General features: G+C 41.5%; 1 protein-coding gene across 2 annotated transcripts in view; it reads right to left on the bottom strand.

Moving 5' to 3' along the window:
• Window positions 1-13,033: 13,033 nt before the first annotated feature.
• lmf1 (lipase maturation factor 1) overlaps window positions 13,034-23,433 on the bottom strand; it is a 578,934-nt gene continuing 568,534 nt past the window's right edge. For both annotated transcript variants that reach the window (XM_048609600.1, XM_048609601.1), the window contains exon 11: window positions 13,034-14,308. In XM_048609600.1, the coding sequence (XP_048465557.1) occupies window positions 14,143-14,308 (166 nt within the window). In that variant the 3' untranslated portion in view covers window positions 13,034-14,142. The remainder of the gene's footprint in view (window positions 14,309-23,433) is intronic.

The following is a 23,433-nucleotide window of genomic DNA, read 5'->3' as shown; positions in this document are numbered from 1 at the left end:
TTCATTTAAATAGCAAAATACTACAGATATTCCAAACACTGAATTCAGTTGTTAAATCTAACGATAATACATTACCATTCGTTTTTGATGCAAACATTGCTTTGCTTTACACAAGGTAGGCTGCTTTCGATGTGACTTCAGAGAATTAGTACAGCTACAAAGGCTTTGGCTTGTCATTTGACAACCAAGATTTCAGCAGCTTTCAGCCAAAGGGTTACACATTGGCAGCTGTAATGATGTGATGCAAATCCTTGTCTCTATGGGAAAAAGGAACAGGTGACAAAATACAGTGCAGCCTATCAACTGTCAGTTATATCAAAATAATCCCGATTACAAATGGTAAATGGTGTGGGGGGAGGCAGCAAGGGAGAAGGAGCAATGCAAAGATAGCCAAGGAATTACAAAAAAAGGAATGCTTAAATCCTGCATCCCTCTGGACAAATTAAACCTTCATCTGCTGAAACAACACTTGAATGTGGAACCATATGGATTTCATCCAAGAATATGGGTTCTGGAGAATTGCTGAAAAAGATATTTCAAAGTGAGTACTAAGTACTCCAAAGTACAGCTGTTCTTATGATCCCTGAAGGGTAGAATGATTTGCCCATTTATAAGTCAGCTTAATTCTGATAGCTCTGATCCCTCCACCATTACATACATTTCTTTAAAGAAAGGACACTTCCTAATCCACCTCTATTTATTGGACAAAGCACCACAGGAGGTGGCCTTTTGGCCCATCATGCTGAATTTCAGCTCTTTGAGAGAGTCATTTCATTAATCCCAGTTCTGTGCACTTTCCCCAACCCTCCATTTTCTTTCCTTCTTAAGTATTTATCTATTCCCTTTTGCAAATTAAGATTGGCTCCACCACTACCATTTCAGGTTGTGAATTCCAGATTGTAATAACTTGCTGTATAAAATGAAACATTAATCCCCTTCGTTGTAGTTTAGACAATCACCTTGAGATTCTGGCTAGTTCTCCTCCATTCTTGCTCTCACAGAAGATGAACAACCAGAAGGATGTTGAATCACGTATTTTTCAGTCCATTGACTTGGCACCACCTTGACTGGAAGGTTCGTCCTATCAGCGGTCTTCAAGCAATGGGCATCCTTAAGACCAAAATCTATAAAATAGGAGGCGATGCCTAGAGCAAGATGTCCCTTTACCTGAAGTACTAAAAGGTGCTCAAGCATAAGAAGAATTTGACAAATAACCAAGATTCTGCATCTAGGGTGTCCAAGGTTTTTATTTTGGTAGGGCATGAAGGGGCATCTATGGACCTTTGCTGCCACATATAATGTTTAATTCACATGCACCACAAGTTGCTCACATTAAATGTTCTGATTTGGGTGTTAACAGTAGAGTCATAGAGTAATACAGCATGGAAACAGGCCCTTCGGCCCAAATTGGTTCGTGCTAACCATGGTGCCCACTCAGCTAGTTTCAATTGCCCGCATTTGGTCCATATCCCTCTAAACCCCTTCCATCCATTCACCTATTGAAATTTTTTTTTTTAAATGTTGCTATTGCACCTGAATCAACCACTTTCTCCAGCAGCTCATTCCATATACGCACCACTCGTTGTGTGAAGAAGTTGCCCCTCAGGTCCTTTTTAAATCTATCCCTTCTCACCTTAAACCTATGCCCTCTAGTTATCAATTCCTCATCCCTGGGATAAAGGCTATATACATTCATCCTATCTATGCTCCTCATGATTTTATACACCTCAATAAGGTCATCCCTCATTCTCCTACATTCCAAGGAATAAAGTCCTATCCTGGCCAATCTCTCCCTATAACTCAGGCCTACTAGTCCTGACTAGTAGAATTGGGGAAAGAAATCTAATTATTCAATAGTATCAATTAAGTAATTTTAATAAAGTAAGAGATGCTTATATCATATTTTCAATTCAACAATTTGTATTAAGCAACTCTGAATTAAAAAGGTGTAGAATCCATAGAATCATAAATGCACAGGAGTTGGGCGGCACAGTGGTTAGCATTGCTGCCTCACAGCACCAGGGACCTGGGTTTGATTCCACCCTTGGGTGACTATCTATGTGGAGTTTGCACATTCTCCCCGTGTCCTCCGGGTGCTCCAGTTTCCTCCCGCAGTCCAAAGATGTGCAGGCTAGGTGGATTGGCCATGGGAAATTGCCTGTAGTGTTCAGGGATGTGTAGATTAGGGGGATGGTTCTGGGTGGGATGCTCGCTGTGGACTTGTTGGGCCGAAGGGCCTGTTTCCACACTGTAGGGATTCTATGAATTCTCTGAAAGGAGTCCATTTGACAGTTCGTGTCTGTATCAGCATTTTAAAACAGCTACACAATTAGCCCCATTTATCTATTCTTTCAAAATAATCCTGCAAGCGTTTACTTTCTCAAGTATTTATTCAATTCTTTTTTCAACGTTACTACCACCAACCAGTGCATTCAAGGACGTAATAATTTGATCCATCAATAAAAATTCTCATTTTATCTCTGGCTCTTTAACCAATGAATAACACTCAAAGCAACTCTTTCCAAATTCCTGAGTGCATACTGAACAAAAGAGGAGCTCAGGGATAAATTTAAGAAAAGCAACTTAAAAATGGAAAATGCTGTAAGTACTTGGCAGGTCAAGCAGCATCTGTGGTTGGGGGATAAGAGTTATAATGTGGAATCTTTTCAGTCTCGTGCAGACAAATTCAAAGGTGAAACCAAGCGGAAATAAGGAAATAATAATGTCGGCTCAATGGTTTAACGTGTTCTTACCTCTGGACAATCGTGCTGAGGCAAGTCACCAAAAGCAGAGGCAATTCCATGTCAATGACTGGCAGGTAATTTGAATATTTAAAGTAAAAACTGGAGAAACTCAGCAGATCTGGCAGGATCTGACAGTGGAGAAAAGAAAAAACAGAATTAACATTTCAGGTTTGATTTGACTGTTCTGTGGAGCAATTATGTTACCCTGTATCAAGAAGTTTATGAAATCATGAGGGGCATGGATAGGGTAAATAGTCAAGGTCTTTCCCCCAAGGTTGGGGAGTCCAACACTAGAGGGCATAAGTTTAAAGTGTGAGGGGAAAGATTCAACAGGGACCTAAGGGGCAACTTTTTCAGGCAGAGGGTGGTGCGTGTATGGAACGAACTGCCAGAAGAAGTGGTAGAAGCTGGTACAATTACAACATTTAAAAGGCATCTGGATGGGAACATGAATAGGAAGGGTTTAGAGGGAGATGGGCCAAATGCTGGCGAATGGGACAAGGTCAGATTGGGACATCTGGTCGAGTTGGACTGAAGGGTCTGTTTCCATGCTGTACAGGTCTGTGTCTCTATGACTGTCTTCATAGACCCTCCCTGACTTGCTCAGTATTTTCAGCATTGTCTGTTTTTTTTGTATTTTAGATTTCCAGCATTTTGCATTTAGAAACAGAAACAAGTTTCCTAAGCCCTGAGAAATTCTGAGGAGCCAAGCAAAGGTCACATGCATTCCACAAACGGAAGTGTGGACATCCCAGTTCTATACAGAACTTCAGTTAGTTTTCCAGTGTACGCTGCTTGCTCGGTCTGAATAGACTGGGACAAACAAAGTTATCAGTTTGCCTTATGATCAGCCACCTGGTCCGTGATATCTTTTTTGATCATAGAATCCCTACAGCTGGGAAACGGGCCAGCAAGTCCACACCAACCCACAGACCATCCCACCGAGACCTATTCCCCTATAAACCCACCTAATCTACACATCCCTGAACACTATGGGCAATTTAGCATGGCCAATCCGCCTAACCTGCACATCTTTGGACCATGGGAGGAAACCCACGCAGACACAGGGCGAATATGCAAACTGCACACAGACAGTCACCCGAGGGTGGAATTGAACCTGGGTCCCTGGCGCTGTGAGGCAGCAGTGTTAACCACTGAGCCACCGTGCTGCCCTAATCTTCATTCAGTGAATCAGTTCATCTGAAAAGAGGAGGAGCTAACAAGGCTTCCCCAGTTGCAATCACAGTAGCACTTCATTTTAAATGTGACCAACTACATTTTTTTAAAAAAAACACATACTTTAAGTGGATATGATTGGATAAATGCTGCAATAAACAGTAACACTTTATGTACTGTGGAAGTCTGAATCTGTTGAGGTTTACTGAGATATCAATTATCCACACACCATTGGGCACACTCAACCACAATGCTTCCAGGCCTTGTGAGTAAAGGCCTAAGCGACAAAACAATCAATAGAAACCCAGTGAGTGGTTCTAAATGCACACTGAAGAGGAACTTGGCTCCTCGCACGATAAGATCTGACTGACTTTGTGATTAACAAATTCAACTTCAGTTTTCCACCTGTAGTTTCTAAGTTGACAGTAAAGTGGAGGTGCAATTACTAAGAGATGGATGAGTGCCTTGAAGAATGAATCAGTTTCCTCCCAAGTGGGATGATTAATATCTATGGACGTTTTTATATTTGCAGCCAAACAGGCTAAATATGTTTTTTTGTGCAAAATCCTTTTGATAGAGTCACTTGCCAGTTATTTCAACCCACCACAACTCACTGTCATTCAACACTTCAATGAAATATAGATCCATCATGACCCAGGAAGTGAAACATCACAGCCAGACAGCATCACCCAGACATTCACAGCTCTGCATTTCCCTTGCTATTGGCACGTTTTCAAAAAATAATCTTGAAATGTAATCGACTTTTGCATTCCATCACACTTACTGATAGAATGTGTTTGGTTTGTTCAACCTCCAGATAGCATCTAGCCTTTAAATTGTTGCATCTGGTTTCTCCAAATTTGGGAAATGTCAGGATGTGGCAATACCGATATCTCTTTTCCATTCCTTTGCATAATTGAAGGAAGTTATGGGCCAACAAACTTCATTCTGGCAAAGCACTTGCTTTCAGTCATGGTTAATAATAATGAAAGTCTACTGATGTAGACCAATTCTCCTCCCACAGATGTCATGCTTTAGTGGCCGAGCAAGCTGTAAGTTTATGTTATTTCCTTTTAGAAACACAAACACAAGAGTCCATTCCTGTTTTGGGGTGAGGCAGTGAGAGAAACAAAGGAGGATGATTATTTTTATAGATCTGTGCTGTTTATAAAGTGATCAGTGTGTGTGTCTGGAACACTTCCTTTTCCTTACTAGACATGTCTTTTTTTAATTCCCCCTCTTGCACTTCTGAATCTGTTGGGACAGTGTTCGGGAGTGAAATGCCGAACAAACAGAAATACAATTGAGGCCGAATTTATTTGCTGCCCTTTCTCTAGATTCCAAAACCCGAGATCATAATTAATCTAGCAGAAGTCGTGTTGTATGCTACATTTCTCAAAATGTTCCTGAACAGGCAAGCAAAATTAAAATTCTCAGTCGCTCAGATTTCTGTCATGTTGTCTGGCTAGCTGATCATGTGAGAGCCAAGAGGGTGATATCACAATTTAACTTTTTATTGATTGGAACAATTATTCTATGAGAGAGATAAAGGATGGTACAAAAATGGCAAACACTGGTAACCTGAAATAAATGAAGGAAATGCTAGAAATACAAGCAACTCGAGCATCATTTTTCAAGAGTTGATAGAACTAACAAATAATCTCGGCCAAAGTTTTAGACTACTTTTGTTTTTCATGGGTTTAGACAGACTTGATATTTATTACAGTCTGCCTCTATTTCTAATTCATTTTAGCTTCACAAGCATTCTACCTTCTACTCTGGAATTGTACAGAACAGAATGGGGGCTCTCAGCCCAACATGCCTCAGATGCCACTTTACAAAAATTGTGCAATTTAATCCCAGGCCTCAGCTTTCTCTCCATTACCCTGCACATATTTCCCCTTAGTACAGGGGTCTATAACCAGGGGCTACAGATTTAAGGGAAGGGACAGAAGATTTATCGGGGATTTAAGAATGAACTTTTTTCACCTAGCAGATAGTGGGTTTCTGGAACTCACAGCCTGAAATAGTATTGGAGGTGAGAACCATCATAATATTTAATAAATATTAGAAGAAAGAAATATTGAAATGACATAGCATACAGATAGAGTAAATAAGTGCTTGAGAACTATCCCAGACATGGTGAACTGAAGAGCCTATGTCCATGCTGTAAAACTCTATGATTCAATCTCTGCTTTTCTCCTGCCTGATATTAACTCGACCCTTAATAGTTAAAACATTTCTCCACAAAAAGAAACGAGTAATAGAAGTACTCATGCTTATTTTTAATTGAATACAGCAAAACTAAAGATCAAAGCTTGTTGATTTAAATTCTGGAAAGTTCCATCATACTGGTTTTCCAATTTGAGTATCTTGAGCTCCCAGATGAGTCCCCAACTTATTATGATTCCTGTAACTTTTAAAGAGAATGTAATCTTTCAACCAATAGAAAACCACTCGACAGGTTAAAACCTTTACTGCAACAAACCACTGAAGCTGACATAACTTGAACATTACTTAACAGGTTGAAGGATACTTCAAATAAAAAGCAAACTTTCCTTTAATTGGTTGATACAATAGAGTTGATAAGGTGTACTACCTACAAGATTCTGCAGGAACTTACCAAAGCAGCTTAGCGACTTTGAAATCCATGACCTTTGCCATTTGGAAGGACAAGGACAGCAGATACATGAGAACACCACCACTTGCAAGTTCCCCTCCAAGTCACTCACTATCCTGATTTGGAAATATATTGCCGTTCATTTACTGTTGCTGGGTTAAAGTCCTGGAGTCCCCTCACAAACTGCATTGTGGTTGTACTTGTATTGCATGGACTGAAGTGGCTCAAGAAGGCAGCTCACCACCATTTTCTCATGGCAACTAGGGATGGACAATAAATGCTGGCTCAGCCTGTAATGCCAACATCCCAAAAACGTGTATTAAAGAAAACAAGGAAAGATATGCCTCAGGTAGTTACAAACACTTGGATAATTCCCACATAAATGTGGCATCACTCATAATCTGTTTATCCAACTTAGTCATCCTTTTCGTAGAATTACTCATTTCCCATCCAATTGTTTCACCACTTGAGTCACATTCACTGGCAGATACATTTCATCCAGGTTACCGCCAGCAAGGAATATGTTTACAAACCCAGACACCTGGGTCACTGTGGGTCTGATCGAACAGAATCGCCAGAAATTTCATTCTCAGACCCCCTTAAATTGACTCAACGTGTCTGGCACCACTTCAACAGCAGCAATTAATCCACAATTACCTTAGCTCTTTCTGTCTTCGGAGTTCTATTGTTTTCAACACACAATAACACACTCTCTGCTCCGACCTCAAAGACCTGCTTCAATACCAGGATCTGTTAAATAGGAAACTCTTCCATTCAGCGAGAGCCTTGCCTGCTTTGCTCTGCAGAAATTCCCAGTTTTCTTAACTGGCAAACAGAAAACGTAGCCTGAAGCCTCCCACTGCAATTAATTTTCTATTTATCATACAGTTCTTAGTATTCCCATTCCTAGTTCATTCCAAGGTGCCATGGGTACTTTTTGGACTGTAATGACACCAGCATCAAAACGCAATTATCTTCTTTCAAAACACACCCCAGTGCATTTCTAATTTTAAAGGGACATCACACAGTAGAAAATACATACAAAGCACATCACACTACTCTTACTCAGATAGACATCAACCTGGCATTCTGAAACATACTGAGATAATTTCTGATGTTAGGGTAACCAACTCTGGGAGAAACAATTGAGGGACACTTGACCAGAGAAGCAGAAATGGGGTTAGTATCAGCCAATCCCGGAGCACTGCTGCTGGAGTTACCAGATGACTGAAGACTATCCCACAGCAATCTTAAGCAGGACCTTACTCTGGACACCCAGCCACCATTGGCCAACCACCTACTAACTCAGATATCTCTACTCCCAGTCAAAGCATCACTCCTCTCCCAAAGTCTTCAACCTGACCTGCCATGAACAACTGTAGAGAGGCGAGTGCCAGGCAATGCCACTGCTCTATCATGACTGCACAGCCTTGTCTCCACACCAAGGTAGTTCTAAACGCACATGCCCAGGCAGCAAGATCCTCAGACAGTGGCAACTGTGGCTCCAAGCAGTCTCCTCAGTCACTGTGCACAGTTATTGGAGGCAAAAGGGCATCCTGGAAAGCACATTCGCTGGATGTGGGATGGGAATATAAATTCTGCAACACTCCCAGAAAGTCTGGGATGGTTAGGCACCCTGGCTGTGTGTGCATAATACAAATACAATTTTGATTCACAGTGAAGTACATCAATATACCCAATAGACATTACCCAAATGACATAGTGGTCCATTTGCAGGAAGTGGCTCCACACTGTCCTGTTACCAACCAGACCCCCAGGGATTGTGCTCACTGCATGCTGAGACTCTGTGATTGCCAGTGCTGCAAGTCTACCAAAACTCCCTGGTCAATGCAGAAAGTATTCACAAAGCAGCAATATTAAAGTCCATGAGATTATAATCACAAAACCTTTTCCATGACTCTGGAGACTGCTATTAAACAAAAGGCATAATGCTTCTCAAGAGATCCAATTGGGCCTGAGAGAGCCACATGACAACACCTACAGACATGGAGATTCAGCAATCATTGGGTGGTGTCTTCTCCTGTAAGGCTGGCTCATTTCCTGTCTGCCCCATCCAGCCCAACATTCAGATTCCATTCTCTATGCCTGGTCTGCTGGCTGTGCACAGAAATAAATTGAAGGGGAGGGTGCACTTTGTCAGAGTGAAACAGAAGCTAAAACAGTAGGGAACAATCAGATCATGTGATGATTTTAAGAAAAGCAAGTTTTAGCCTGGGTTTAAATTCCAATCCCAGCGCCAACCGAATCATTCATGAAGTTAAAGTCATTGACACAAATGAATGGCAACATTGGAATTTTCCACCCTCAAGAGAGTTTGCTAATGTGAAACATACATTCTATTCTTTTACCATTACTATAGTTTGACAGTGGTTTAAATCCAAAATTTTTACACAAAACTCTAGAAACAGTCATTCCTTATTGAATTTAATGCTTAATTGCACTTGTAAATGAATAATTATTAATGTTTGTAATGGAGAGAAGGAAGTGGAGAAGGGACATACAGCCGGAAAAATGAAGATTTAAATATACACAGTGTCTTTCAGCACATCCCAAAGTGTTTTAATGGTCTAAAAAGTAGGAACTGATGTCAGAAATAAACAGAAAGTTAGAGACAATTGGACAGAGAGGGTGAGAACAGCCAGAGACTGGGAAACAACAGTCTCATAGGATAGAAAATGATCTTTTTAAAAAAACCATGAGCAGCAGACTAAATAGACTGCTTTATTTTATTGAATATGTTGCAGTTGCAGTTACACTTCACAGTTTATATTATGCTCCATTTTACTTTACAATCTTATCAATGGTAATATTTTATTCAGTTCTGGTTCCACAGTTGTTAAGCCATAAGTACAAACAGGGTAGACATTGGAAGTGGCACATTTCATATTGTTGATATGTGATGATATCGAAAGTGGAGCAGTAACAATAATGATTTAACTGAGTTCATTTAGTTCAATGATTGCAGCTACTTATCTGAATATAACAATGACAGCTTACTTTGATTGATAATGCCACTGGTAGGACATTATCTGGCTTTCTGCAGAGATTGGTCAAATGCAAAGGAACTGGGAGCATACTCAGACTGCTGGATTATTCTATTGTCACACTCGGTTAGACTTTAGCAAGTTGAACTGTGCCTCCAACACTCGCCAAGAATGATGTAACAGCTCAAAAACATGACTGAAATGGTGAGATAATGTGATAGACCATGACAAAAAACTCAATTTATATGACTATCTGAATAATGCTATGGAGTTATTCCAAAAATTCCACAAGGGAGAGAAATCTGTTAGAATGGATTCAGATCAAGAGTCTTAAGATAATAAAGTGCCCAACGAACCATTGACAGATGAACATCTCTGCCTGCCAAACAAAGCTCTAACTCACACCTCATAGGAATGTGGTTACACAATAGGAAGCATGCAGGACGGAAACTTGGCATTTTGATGAATCCAAGACGATGAATTGAGATGGATGGGTTCTGCATGTTAACAAGATGTAGATAGCTTTAAAATTGTGGTCAATCTTTAGTGCATAAATTCTCCAAACCTGCACTAAGATATATACGTGCAAGCATAGTCTTGTACGATCTCATAAACGACATTCTCTCAGCTAATTCACATTAACTATTTTCCATCATTGCTGTGACACGATGTGTGAATTTAGGACAGAACCATTCTGAGCAGAGCTCGTATTATACAGCAACTGAAGAGCAGGTATTGCTCATCCAGCCCCTTGAGTCCATCCATAATTCAATGAAATCATGGCTGACCTGGTTGGAGTCGTAACTCCACTTTCTTTGCAACCCTTACCTCTCACTTCTGTTGAAAATCCATCCAACTCTGTCTTGAATAAATTCAATGACTTAGCCTCTACTGATTTCCAGGGAAGAGATTTCACAGCCTAATAAGAAAAGAAATTCTCCACATTTCCATCTTGAAAGGGAGACCTCCGATTCCTAAACTGTATCCCCTAGTTCTGGTTTCCCCCAAAAGAAGAAATGTCCTCCTGGTATCCACCCTGTCTAGTCTCCTCAGGATTTTATATGTTTCAATAAGAACACCTCTCATTCTTCTAAACTCTAGTGAGTACAAGCTCAAACTCTTTAACCTTTTCTCATAAGATGAGATCTTCTCCCATGACTGAACCAAATGAACCTTCTTTGAAGTGCTTTGAGCAGAATTAAATCTATTTTTTTAATATGGAGACTAAAACTGTACATTACAATTTCTCATTTAATGTGCTTACATAGATTTAGAAAGTTGTAAAAGCATGCTTCTGCCTTGAAACATTTGTTTTGTTCAAATAAAAAATAAAAAAATAAAGTAAAACCTCTCATGGGATTATGTGGCAATAGGCCATACAGCTCTTCAATAAGAGATTGTTTCTCCACTCAATTTGGTAATGGCTGATCTGAAATTCAACTCCAATGGCCAGTTTTTGCTCCACATCCCTTGCTTTATTTATATACAAAACACTATTGATCCTAGTGCTGAGAAATACAATTAAACTACATTTTCTTGAGTTTCAGTTTTCTACACCATTTGTGTGAAGTGCTTCCTCATTTCACTGAGTGACCTGGTTCTAATTTTATCACTCCCCGTGTAGTTGCCCATTAGAGGAAACTCCCCCACAAGATGAAATAGTTCTCCTCTATCTGCCCTACTGAATTCTTTTACCATATTAAATACCTCATCTAGGTAACTATTCAAACATCTATACCTAAATGAATACGGGTGAAGTAAGCAACAAACTCATTTATTTTCAACTGTGAATAAGTTAGTTCACACCTATAAAAGGTAGCCTTACGGTTTATGGTCTTTTCAGTTTTCATTTTAAGTGGTTATTGCTTCTCTTTTCACCTGAGCACACACTGTCTCTTGTCTCTATAAGTATAGTGGGGCAATGCAAACGCAACAGTGTCCTGAAATCCACTTTTATGATGTACATTGAACCGGGCTTATCTTCCACATGAGAATGGATTAAAAATACATTCTGAAACCAAACTCATGGAGATGAACGAAAGAGCAGATTGTTGAGCTGATTAAAGTACCTTTCCAAACAGAACTTACACAGAGAGTGGTGGGTGTGCGGAATGCGCTGCTGGCATGGTAGTGGAGTCAGATACTTGAGACTTTTAAGCGACTTTTGGATAGGCACATGGAGGATAGTAAAATGCAGGGTAGTTTGATCTTAGTAGGATAATAGATCGGCACAACATCGGGGGCCAAAGGGCCTGTACTGTTCTACGTCCTATGGTACCATGAGAAAATCATCTTCATTATGCCTCTAGCTTATTACAATAGCAGATTTGGCTGTTGAGATCATTGAACCTCTCTAGATGGCCTGGGAATTGGACTCAACTCCACTGTTAAAAGTACTCTTGTGTCCACACCTAGCATTTGCAGCTGAGACACTGGAGGTGAATAATAAATGTTGAATGAACTGATCTGGCCACCAGCAGCTGGCTATGTACACCGTGCCTAATTTTGTTTTCCATCAATCTTTATTCAGCTTGCTTTGCACTTCTGGTTCAGATCAATATCATGATCTGATGCTTCTCATTTTGATGATGTGTTAGAAGCTGACAGGGGAAGTTGGAGAAATAAATAGATGAAATTTACCTCATGATCGGTATATGTCAAGTGTCTGAGAATGTGTTATGCAACAGGCATAATTTTGAATTTTGACTGAAGATCTGTGGAAAAAGTCTTGATGTTTTGAACATTGCAGAATACAAAAGTATTCAGAACAGTAACATATCTGGATCATATGGACAGTAAACTCCATTACGTAATCGGGTAAAATATTCGAGTTCATATTCCGCATTCTGAATACTGTTTTATGTACTGCACCCAAGCATAAACATGAACAGGCACACAGCCATGATTAAAACATATACATGCGCAGTGTAGGTGAGGAAGCTGGAACTCCATGTTGATCTGGCACGATTTACAGAGGGGCACAAATTTTCCAGTCAGTGCTTGGGAATAGGACAGTTGCAGTACTCCCTGTCAGCAGTCACAGGTATCACCCTATTCCAGCTATCAGTCCTCCCAATGCCATTTTGAAATCAGTAGGAGGGTGCAGCTCATGATTTTGTGGTCATCACCATAGAGTCATAAAACGTAGAGGGAGGCCATCTTTTCAAAGTGCCATATCTTAATAGATACAATACCCTTCAATAGTTGCTCCTGTGAGGAAATTAGTATGCTTAAGAAATAACAGAAAATTCAAGGATCAATCATTAGAAATTCTCAAAACACTTTCTGATAACATCTCCAACAATTTCGAACTTAAGCAGAATCTATAATGTGAGTGGCAACACATTCACAAAGCTACTACCTAATCCCTGAGGAAAGAAGAGATTTTAAGATTTTTTTTTTCCAGAATGAGCAAGATCCACTTGACAGTATGACTGATTCATACAGAAAACAAAATTGTTGAAATTACAGAAAGAAAAAACATTCAATTTCAATGGTCCCCAGACTCATTTTAATGTTCCACGTTCTCACACAATATCATTATGTCCTTACAATCAAAACAGTGGGACACAATTCTGGAGTTAGTATTGCTGCTGACAATAATAGTAATTAAATGCTTAATGTTCCATCATTTAAAAGGAGAAATTCAACCCCTTTTTAAAAACTTCATTCAAATAGTTGATAAGGCAGAAATGGCCCAATGTTTGGTTGGCTTGGGATGGGGAACATTTGAAACTTGTTACAGGAAGGAAACCAAGTTGAAAAATGGGGAAAATCAAACTCACCTTATCTAAAGGTCAAGTGGGGAACACCACAGACCAGCAGACTGGACCAGGAACTGCACAGACCAACAGGCTAGACCAGGAACTGCACAGACCAGCAGGCCAAATGGGAAGACACAGACTGAAGTAGTTCAAAACGGAAGGTTAGCACTAACCTCCCAAGAACAAATAGGAATAGGCAGTAAATGATGGCCCAGTCAGTGATGCCCAAATCCTGGGAATGATTGAGGGAAAATCAAGCTCAATTGGGAAACTGAGGATGGTAACTGAGGTTCATGTGACTCAAAGCCCCATTGGCTGAACTCTAAAGATTAGTGAATGAGGGAAGTCATAACCCTCTTCAAACCCACCAGTGGGACAATGGAATGTTCTTTCAGTACATTAAGCATTTTTTCCACTACTACTCTCAACAATAACATCCTCCTCATGCTTCTTAACTCATCACTGAGGCAAGAGCTGCACACAATGAAACCAAACAATGGACTGAAATACCCAGATAAAATCACAAAACAAAAATCTGTAAAAACATGGAAAAGTTGTACACAATGAAAACTGAAAATTGGTCAGAAATACAGCTGAGATAACATCAACAGCTAAAATAGAGTCTGACATGAAAATATGATGTTTACTCCATAAGATTTAAGGTCAAATTATTTACATTGTTGATAAATACCAATCATGTTGATTCTGTGAAATGTACATTAATCTATGTATGAGGTGAAACGTTTGCAATCCTGAGGTACCATTAAGGTGTCTTTTCTTTTTTACTGGAAGCTGGTTGTAATCCCAGAGGAAACATCTCACTTCAATGGGTCTCACTGAATTGGCCAGTCTCGTTCCTTAAAGTACTTCTTCAAACCCTTCAAATTGACAGGCGGGAAATACACGCCAATCCGTTTCCGAATCCACCACTTCCCCTCTGCTGCATGGTTGCCACTGGGCTGGCTGAATTTGTAGCGATAATGTTCACCTCTTACCCAACTGCCAACAGAAAAAATGATATTATTATGGACAGATATTGGACCATCAGACTTATTGTGTCATTCCATTTGATCATGGCTGATCCATAGTAGAACTGTCAACTTTGGTTCTGTGTGATTTAATAAGTTCACATAACAAAAACGTATCAATCTCAGTATTCAGTGTGACCACCCAATTTCACCCCACACCCTGCCCCAAAACTCCTCAGACATTCTGCCCTCAGTCTCAACATTTAGGAGAGAGAGCTCCAGGTTTTCACTACCCTGTGTGAAGAAATGCTTTCTTAGCAATATTGCGCCATCTCTATGTCAAATTCATTGTTTCATGGGCATCAAATTGAGATGCCCCTTACCTATTTCAGTGGTCTTTCTTCATCAATTTTAATACTCATCATGGGACAAATTAGCCATTACTGCTTGATTCACCTTCAGTTGAGGCTTTGGACACAGCCCCAGAGCTTACAGAGACTGGGCTTTTCTTTGAGCTCATAAATGGTTATGAATAAAATGTATGATTTCCTGAGGCCAAGGGCACAAAAATATGGAAATTGTACTAACCTTATACAAACTACCCACTGGAGTATTGCATCTAATTCTGAGCTTTTAGAAGGATACGAAGGCTTTGGAGAAGATACAGAACAGATTTACTAGAATGGTTTCGGGAATGAGAGATAACAGGTCCATGGATAAATTGGAGCCAGCTAAACTTTATGGAATCATTCCCTCTCCAGGGATCCCATATATGTAAGTGTTGCTCATTTCTGGAAGTCATTACTGCTTTATATAATGGTTTACACAGGGCAAATATTTATTTTAATAACCAAAGCATAGGCTTCAATCAAGCATTGTCCCATCTTGAGCTGATAAGTATGCAAGGGCTATGAACTCCAGCGAATTTCCCTCCATTCTCATCCCTGCACTGCCATTGGAGAGGAAGACAAGACAGGATGAGGGAGAGACACTTAAGGGTGACAGGCAGGAGAACTCCCAATCCTGCTGTTGGGCTCTTTAGAATTAATTTAAAATTAATGCTACCGCACCAACAACAATTTACATTTACAGCACATAGTTTGTTTCAAGTAGCAACCAGTCAGACCTAAGCACTGCAGTCCTGCCACATCCAGTTGTGAATGGTAGTGAACAATTAAACAACTCACTAGAGAAGAAAGCTCTACAAATTTCCCCATCCTCAATAATAGCAGAACAAACACATCAGTGCAAATGTTAGGCTGAAGCATTTGCAACAATCTTCAGCTAGAAGTATTGAGTGGATAATCCATCTAATCCTTGTCCAGAGGTCACCAGCATCACGGATGCCAGACTTCAGACTATTCAATTCACTTCACAAGATATTAAGCAATGCTTGGAGACACTGGATACTGCAAAATCTACGAGCCCTGACAACATTCCACGAATAGTACTGAAGAATTGTGCTCCAGAACTTGCCACAACCCTAGCCAAGCTGTTCCAGTAGAGCTACAACACGGGCATCTAACCCCTACAATGTGAAAACTTGCCCAGGTTTGTTCTGTACACAAAAAGCAGGATAATGCAACCCAGCCAATTACCATCCCATCAGTCTACGCTCAACCATCAGCAAAGCGATCAAACATTTTACCAACAGTGTGATCGAGCAGTGCTTGCTCAGCAATAACCTGCTCAGTGATGCAGTTTTGGTTCTGCCAGGGCTGCTCAGCTCCTGACCTCGTTATAGCCTTGGTCGAAACATGAACAAAAAAGGCTGAACACCGGAAGGGAGGTCAGAGTGACTGTCCTGAACATCAATGTTACATTTGACTAAGTGTGAAATTGAAGAACCCTAACAAAACTGGAGATCCAGAAAACTAAATAGCTCTGCAGAGTTCCTCAGGGTAGTGTCCTTGGCCCAACCATCTTCAGCTGTTTCATCAATGACATTCCCTCCATCATAATATGAGAAGTCGGGATGTTCGCTGATGACTGCACAATGTTCAGTACCATTTGCAACTTCTCAGATATTGAAGCAATTCATGCCCAAATACAGTAAACGTGGACAATGTACAGGCTTGGGCTGACAAGTAGCAAGTAACGTCAATGCCAAGCAAGTGCTAGGCAATGACCATAGAACATAGAACAGTACAGCACAGTACAGGTCCTTCAGCCCACTATGTTGTGCTGAACTTTTACCCTAAACCTAAGGTCTATCTAACCTCCACCCCTACCTTATACTATCATCCTATGCCTATCTAATAGCCACCTAAATGCCCCTAATGAGACCGACTCCACTATCCTCTCCAGCAATGCATTCCAGCCCCGACCACTCTCTGAGTAAAGAACCTACCTCTGATGCCTCCCCTATATCTACCTCCACTCACTTTAAAACTCTGCCCCCTCATAATAGCTACCTCCACCCTAGGATAAAGTCTCTGGCTGTCCACTCTATCTATACCTCTGATCATTTTGTACACCTCCATCAAGTCACCTTCGTTGTTCTAAAGAGAAAAGCCCTAGCTCTCTCAACTTTTCCTTGTAAGATCTTCCCTCCATTCCAGGCAACATCCTGGTAAATCTCCTCTGCACCTTTTCCAACATTTCCACATCTTTCCTGTAATGAGGCGATCAGAACTGGACACAATACTCCAGATGTGGCAGAACCAGTCTTTTGTACAGGTGGAGCATAACTTCACGGCTCTTAAACTCAATCCCTCTATTAATGAAAGCTAACACACCATACGCCTTCTTAACAACTCTATCCACTGGGTGGCAGCTTTCAGGGAACTGTGGACATGAATCCCAAGATCTCTCTGCTCCTCCAAGAATCTTTCCATTAACCCTGTATTCTGCTTTCAAATTTGTCCTTCCAAAATGAATCACCTCACACTTTTCAGAGTTAAACTCCATCTGCCACTTCTCAGCCCAGCTCTGCATCCGATCAATGTCCCTTTGTAAACTCGAACAGCCCTCCGCACTATCCACAACTCAACCCACCTTCATATCGTCAGCTAACTTACTAATCCACCCTTCCACTCCTACATCCAAATCATTTACAAAAATCACAAATAGAAGAGGACCCAGAACAGATCCTTGTGGTACACCACTCTTAACTGAGCACCATATTGAATATTTTCTGTCCACTACCACCCTTTGTCTTCTAAGGGTCAGCCAATTCTGAATCCGATCTGCCACATTTCCCCCTGTCCCATGCCTCCTTACTTTCTGCATGAGCCTACCATGGGGAACCTTATCAAACGCCTTGCTTAAATCCATGTATACCACATCCACTGCTCTACCTTCATCCACGTGTTTGGTCACCTCTTCAAAGAATTCAATAAGGTTTGTGAGGCATGATCTACCCCTCACAAATCCATGCTGACTATCACGAATCAAACTGTGCCTATCCAAGTGATCATAAATCCTGTCTCTCAGAGCCCTTTCCAATAATTTGCCCACCACTGAAGTAGGAATAACTAGCCTGTAATTTCCGGGGTTATCCCTTTTCCCTTTTTTGACCAAGGGAATGACGTTTGCCACTCTCCAATCTTCCGGCACTATACCCGTGGACAGTGACAACGAAAAGATCATCGCCAAAGGCCCTATGATCTCTTCCCTCGCTTCCCATAGAATCCTTGGATAAATCCCCTCAGGCCCAGGGGACTTATCTATCTTCAAGTTCCTCAAAATTCCTAGTACATCTTCCTTACTAACATCTACCTCCTCTAGCCTACCAGCCTGTTTCGCATTGTCCTCCCCTACAACCAGGTCCCTCTCAGTTGTGAATACCGAAGAAATGTATTCATTAAGGACCTCTCCTGTCTCTTTAGGCTCCGTGCACAAATTCCCTTTACAATCCTTGATCGGCCCTACCCTTTCTCTGGTCATTCTTTCTCTGACCATCTCCAACAAGAGAGAATCTAACCATCATCCCTTGACTTTCCGTGATATCACCATCAATGAATCCCCATTATCAACAAACCAGAACAAAGCAGCCCGCTTGAATCGCACCACATCCCAAACATTCAGTCCCTTCTCCATCCATGTTCAGTAGCAGTAGAGTATACTATCTAGAAGATGCAGAAATCCAAACTGTACATTCAACAAGCACCTTCCAAATGCACAACCGCATTGAAAAGTTGGAACACTGCCACCTGCAAGTTCCCCTGCAAGTCGCTTATGGGGAATAATTTAGCTATTCCTTCACTGTGGGTCAAGATCCTGGAACTCCCTCTCAAACTGCATTGTGGGCATACCTACACCAAATGGATTACAGCGGTTCAAGAAGGCAGTTCACCACCACCTTATCAAGGGCAACTAGGGATGGATAATAAATGCTGGCCCAGGCACCACCACCCACATCCCGAGGGAATAAAACAACAATAAACCAAGCCACCTCATTGAAGCATTATTGAACAAAACTTGTCACAGAGCTACAAAACAAGATCCAGAGGCTTGGTCAAAGAGGTTGGCTTGAAGCAGCTTTATAATTTCTTCCATTGATCTTCTCAAGATCTCTCCCTAATTTAAGATGGTCTTTTTAATGCACAAATAAAAACAAAATGCTGTAGATGCTGGAAATCTGAAATAAAAACAGAAAATGCTGGAGAAGCTCAGCAGGTCTGGCAGCGCCGGTGAAGAGAGAAACAGAATTGACTGTTATTCTGCTGAGTTTCTCCAGTACTTTGTGTTTTTATTATTTTTGTTCACCTGTGCTGATTGTTCATGGAAGTTGATTTGGGAACTCTCTTAAGCACCTTGGGAAATTTCAAGATGTTAAAGGCTATGTTATTATTGAATCAGGTGGGGAGGGGATTAGGACACAAGTATAATTAAAATACTGAATTCAAACTAAAAGAGACAAATTTGTTTATATTCTGAAGTAAAATTCAAGACAGCAGAGGTCCTTTTTAACACAACAATTTTTACTGTCAATGTGATCTGCTTTGATTTCCACGTCTTGTAAATCATAAATGATTCAAGGAGAAAAAAAATTGCAAGATTTATTGAATCACATTTCACATAGTTGGCTACTCACCACCTTTTAAATTCCAGTTTTAGGGAAACTGTATTTAAATTGCAACCAAATTATGAAGCTGAAATCACAATCTAATCTCTTGCCCTGTTCAATTGCTTCATTGGCAACATTGGCTTCACAGAACATTGACAGTACCTGAGAAGAAGTGTAAAAATAAATATGCAATGCCTTTCTCAACCTCAGAATATCTCAAAGAACTTAACAACATGTAGTGATTGAAACTAGGTGGACCTTGTTAACTACGAGGTTCTAAACTGAGGCTGCTAACCTGGACCAATCAGGAAAGCCTTGGCTGACCAATATAACCAGAAGATTAGAATCTCCTCAGTTGACGACTGACTCCGAGCTGGCTGACCACAGCCTGTGTCCCGTGCACTAGTAAATAAAGGGTGACCTGGTGACGGGACACCGGCCTCTATGCAGTTTATTTCACAACGAATAAACCATTTTGCAATCAAAGACATTTACACCCAGCAAGGTTCCACTATAGCAATGTTATAATCACCTGATAATATGATTTAGTAATACTGATGGAGAAATAAATAATGGCAAGAACAATGGGGGCAAAAGAGCTACCGTACTTCTTCTGGAATGGCACGGCTGAATCTTTTATGTCCATTTGAGAAATAGGTAGAATCTCTTTTAGATATTTTCTAACCAATGTTTCAGAGATGTTATGACACACCTATGAAGCTGGTTGGACTTGAACCTGGGCCTCCTGCTTAGAGGTAGGGACACTACATTTGTGGCACAATATCTAAACCAAAAAACACCTTCAGCCAGTGAAGTGCTCTCTTACTCACTACCTTAGAATGATGGCCTGCATTTTTGATCAAGTACGAAAGTAGATCTTGAAGCAAAGACGATTTGACTTGGATGTGAGTGCTACTAACTGAGCTGCAGGTAACACCAGAATCACAGTGGCAGTGATCCTAAGCTGAAGAGGAGGAAACCTGCCAAAGCTCCCATCAGCAATAATTATCTGTTGACCCCTGTTGTGCAGTTATAAAGAAAGGACTGAGGTGAACTATGATGCATCTAATGGCCAATTAACAGCGAGAATTTGGTGGGTGAGACTCAAAATAGAAAATGGTGACCTGGGCCCTCAAGAGAGAGTCACTGTCTTCAAGTGGACAAGGAGAAAGAGGTTCAATTTTTAAAAAAATGAACAGGTTTTCTCTCATGGAAGAAATTTTTACAAACCTATCTACCTTTTAAACTACCAAGCTTACACTGCTCTCCACCACAAACTACAAAAAAAGCAGGTGTTCCCAAACAACTTTTCAGGAAGATGGCAGTTCTTTAACAGTGGTGGTGTTTGAAAACAGCAAATCTCCCTTTCACAGGAAAGTTCAAATTGTTGATTTCAGTTCCAGAAGCACCACCATTGGGTGGTCTCTGCACACACGAGCCGAGTTTTAAAAAGTAAATGAACGGAGGCACAAGAATGAAACTCTGAAGAGGTTAAAATAGCAGAAAGTTCACCGTCACAGTGTTTGGCACTGCACTTGTAATCCTATAACTGCCTGAGAAAAGGAGACTGCAGTTTTTAATCTTTTTTGAAGATTTTGTTTTGTTTAAAAAAGGATTTGAATGTCAGCAATATTCTGTCCTTATCATGGAGTAACCAGAAGTGAAGTAACACTTAATAAACACAGAGTTTTATCTTCATTTTGTTATGACATGGGCAAATGCTGGGTTAATCTTTACTATGCTTTAGATAATTCCTACCGTACACCTGGCAGTTTGCGCTCATTAAAACTAAGGGCTCACTATCTGGTGATCACAGAGGCAGAATTACCCTCCCCCTCCAATTAATATTCAAGTCCTCAGCAGTTTGTCAAACAAATCTATCTGCCATGACTGGAATATTTTAGGAGAGCAACTGACTGCCTAGTAACAGGGATGTGTTTCCCTCTGTCACAGAAAGGAGTCATAAGACACCTTGGCCTCTGCATCGGTTAGGCTGTAGCTGGATAGTGGGGAGAGGATAGTTCACTGATCTGCTTAGTTCAGTACAGGAATTAGACTGAAGGCATTCATGGAGTTAGCTACTGGGTATAATACGTCACCTTCTTTGGACTAAGGGTGACTTACATTCAGAGACTAGCAGGATGGAAGCAGAGAGAAAGACAGACTGACAGACTTGCAAACAGCACCTCTCATTAGCTCCATAACAGCAACATGATCATGACCAGAGGTAACTGTTATTGTGCTTGAGAGATTAAGATCGGCAAGGACATCTGAGAGAATTTCTATCACTCTTCTTTGAAAAAGAGCTATTGGATCTTTTGCACCCTCTTGAGAGGGCAGATGGTGTTTTGATTCAATGTCTCATTGAAAGGATGGAATGCCCAATAATGCAACACTCGCTTAGTAGTGCATTGAGGTATCAGCTTGGACTGTATGCTCCTTTCTCTGGAATGGGACTTGACCCTGTAATCTTCTGATCAGGGGGAGAGAATGCCACCTGCAGAATCAGAGTTTTCAACGAACAAAGATAACAACAATGTTCAGGTCTCCTTGCCAGAAAACTCCAGATTTCAACTCAGCGACAACAGTGAGCAAATGCACCGAACCCATAAATCTGCATCCAAAAGCAGTCATGAATAAGTCCAGTAATGTCAGAGCTACAATTTGGGAACAGGGCTTGAATTATTGGCAATTATTTCATTTCTGAGCCAGATATGATTCATTTCATTTAAAAACATGTGAGAGTTCCAACCCAGGGGGGTACATTATTTCATGGCAAAGCACAGCAATCTGTTATTCCAAATGTACTCCTGATTTACATTTTGTTCCTTAATAAATGAGAAAAATACACATTCATCCAAATACCTGCATAATTCCAGCACTTAAGTTTCATGGTTACCCTGATCCAAGTCTTGAAAAGTGGGTCACTTATCGTGACTCTGCCTAACATTAAAGCTCATCCCTCGAGCAATATTAACTCTCCCACAGTGGCACTTAATTGCCCTTGGACAGAGCACAGCACATATTAACCAGTAATACACCAGGGCTAAAACGCCAAGCAATGAAGGCAAGTTGACGTTTCGGGCCTGGACCCTTCATCAGAAATGGGGGAGGGGAAGGGGGTTCTGAAATAAATAGGGAGTGAGGGGGTGACGGATAGAAGATGGATAGAGGAGAAGATACGTGGAGAGGAAACATGCAGGTCAAAGAGGCGGGGATGGAGCCAGTAAAGGTGAGTGTAGGTGGGGAGGTAGGGAGGAGATAGGTCAGTCCAGGGAGGACGGACAGGTCAAGGGGGCGGGATGAGGTTAGTAGGTAGGAGATGGGGGTGGGGCTTGAGGTGGGAGGAGGGGATAGGTGGGAGGAAGGACAGGTTAGGGAGGCGGGGACGAGCTGGGCTGGTTTTGGGATGCGGTAGGGGGAGGGGAGATTTTGAAGCTTGTGAAATCCACATTGATACCATTGGGCTGCAGGGTTCCCAAGCAGAATATGAGTTGCTGTTCCTACCACCTTCGGGTGGCATCGTTGTGGCACTGCAGGAAACCCAGGATGGACATGTCGTCTGAGGAATGGGAGGGGGAGTTGAAATGGTTCGCGACTGGGAGGTGCAGTTGTTTATTGCGAACCGAGCGTAGGTGTTCTGCAAAGCGATCCCCGAGCCTCCGCTTGGTTTCCCCGGTGTAGAGGAGGCCACAACGGGTACAGCGGATACAGTATACCACATTAGCAGATGTGCAGGTGAACATCTGTTTGATGTGGAAAGTCTTCTTGGGGCCTGGGATGGGGGTGAGGGAAGAGGTGTGGGGGCAGGTGTAGCACTTCCTGCAGTTGCAGGGAAAAGTGCCGGGTGTGGTAGGGCTGGAGGGGTGCGTGGAGCGGACAAGGGAGTCACGGAGAGAGTGGTCCCTCCGGAAAGCAGATAAGGGTGGGGAGGGAAAAATATCTTTGGTGGTGGGGTCGGATTGCAGATGGCGGAAGTGTCGGAGGATGATGCGTTGGATCCAGAGGTTGGTGGGGTGGTACGTGAGAATGAGGGGGATTCTTTTTTGGTTGTTATTGCAGGGACAGGGTGTGAGGGATGAGTTGCGGGAAATGCGGGAGACACGGTCGAGGGTGTTCTCGACCACTGGGGGGGGGGGGGGGGG

The sequence above is a fragment of the Rhincodon typus genome, chromosome 21 (assembly GCF_021869965.1).
Source record: "Rhincodon typus isolate 14 chromosome 21, sRhiTyp1.1, whole genome shotgun sequence".
Classification (NCBI taxonomy): Eukaryota; Metazoa; Chordata; class Chondrichthyes; order Orectolobiformes; family Rhincodontidae; genus Rhincodon; species Rhincodon typus.
The sequence above is the reverse complement of the archived record's forward strand: the minus strand, read 5'-3'. Positions and strand labels throughout refer to the sequence as shown.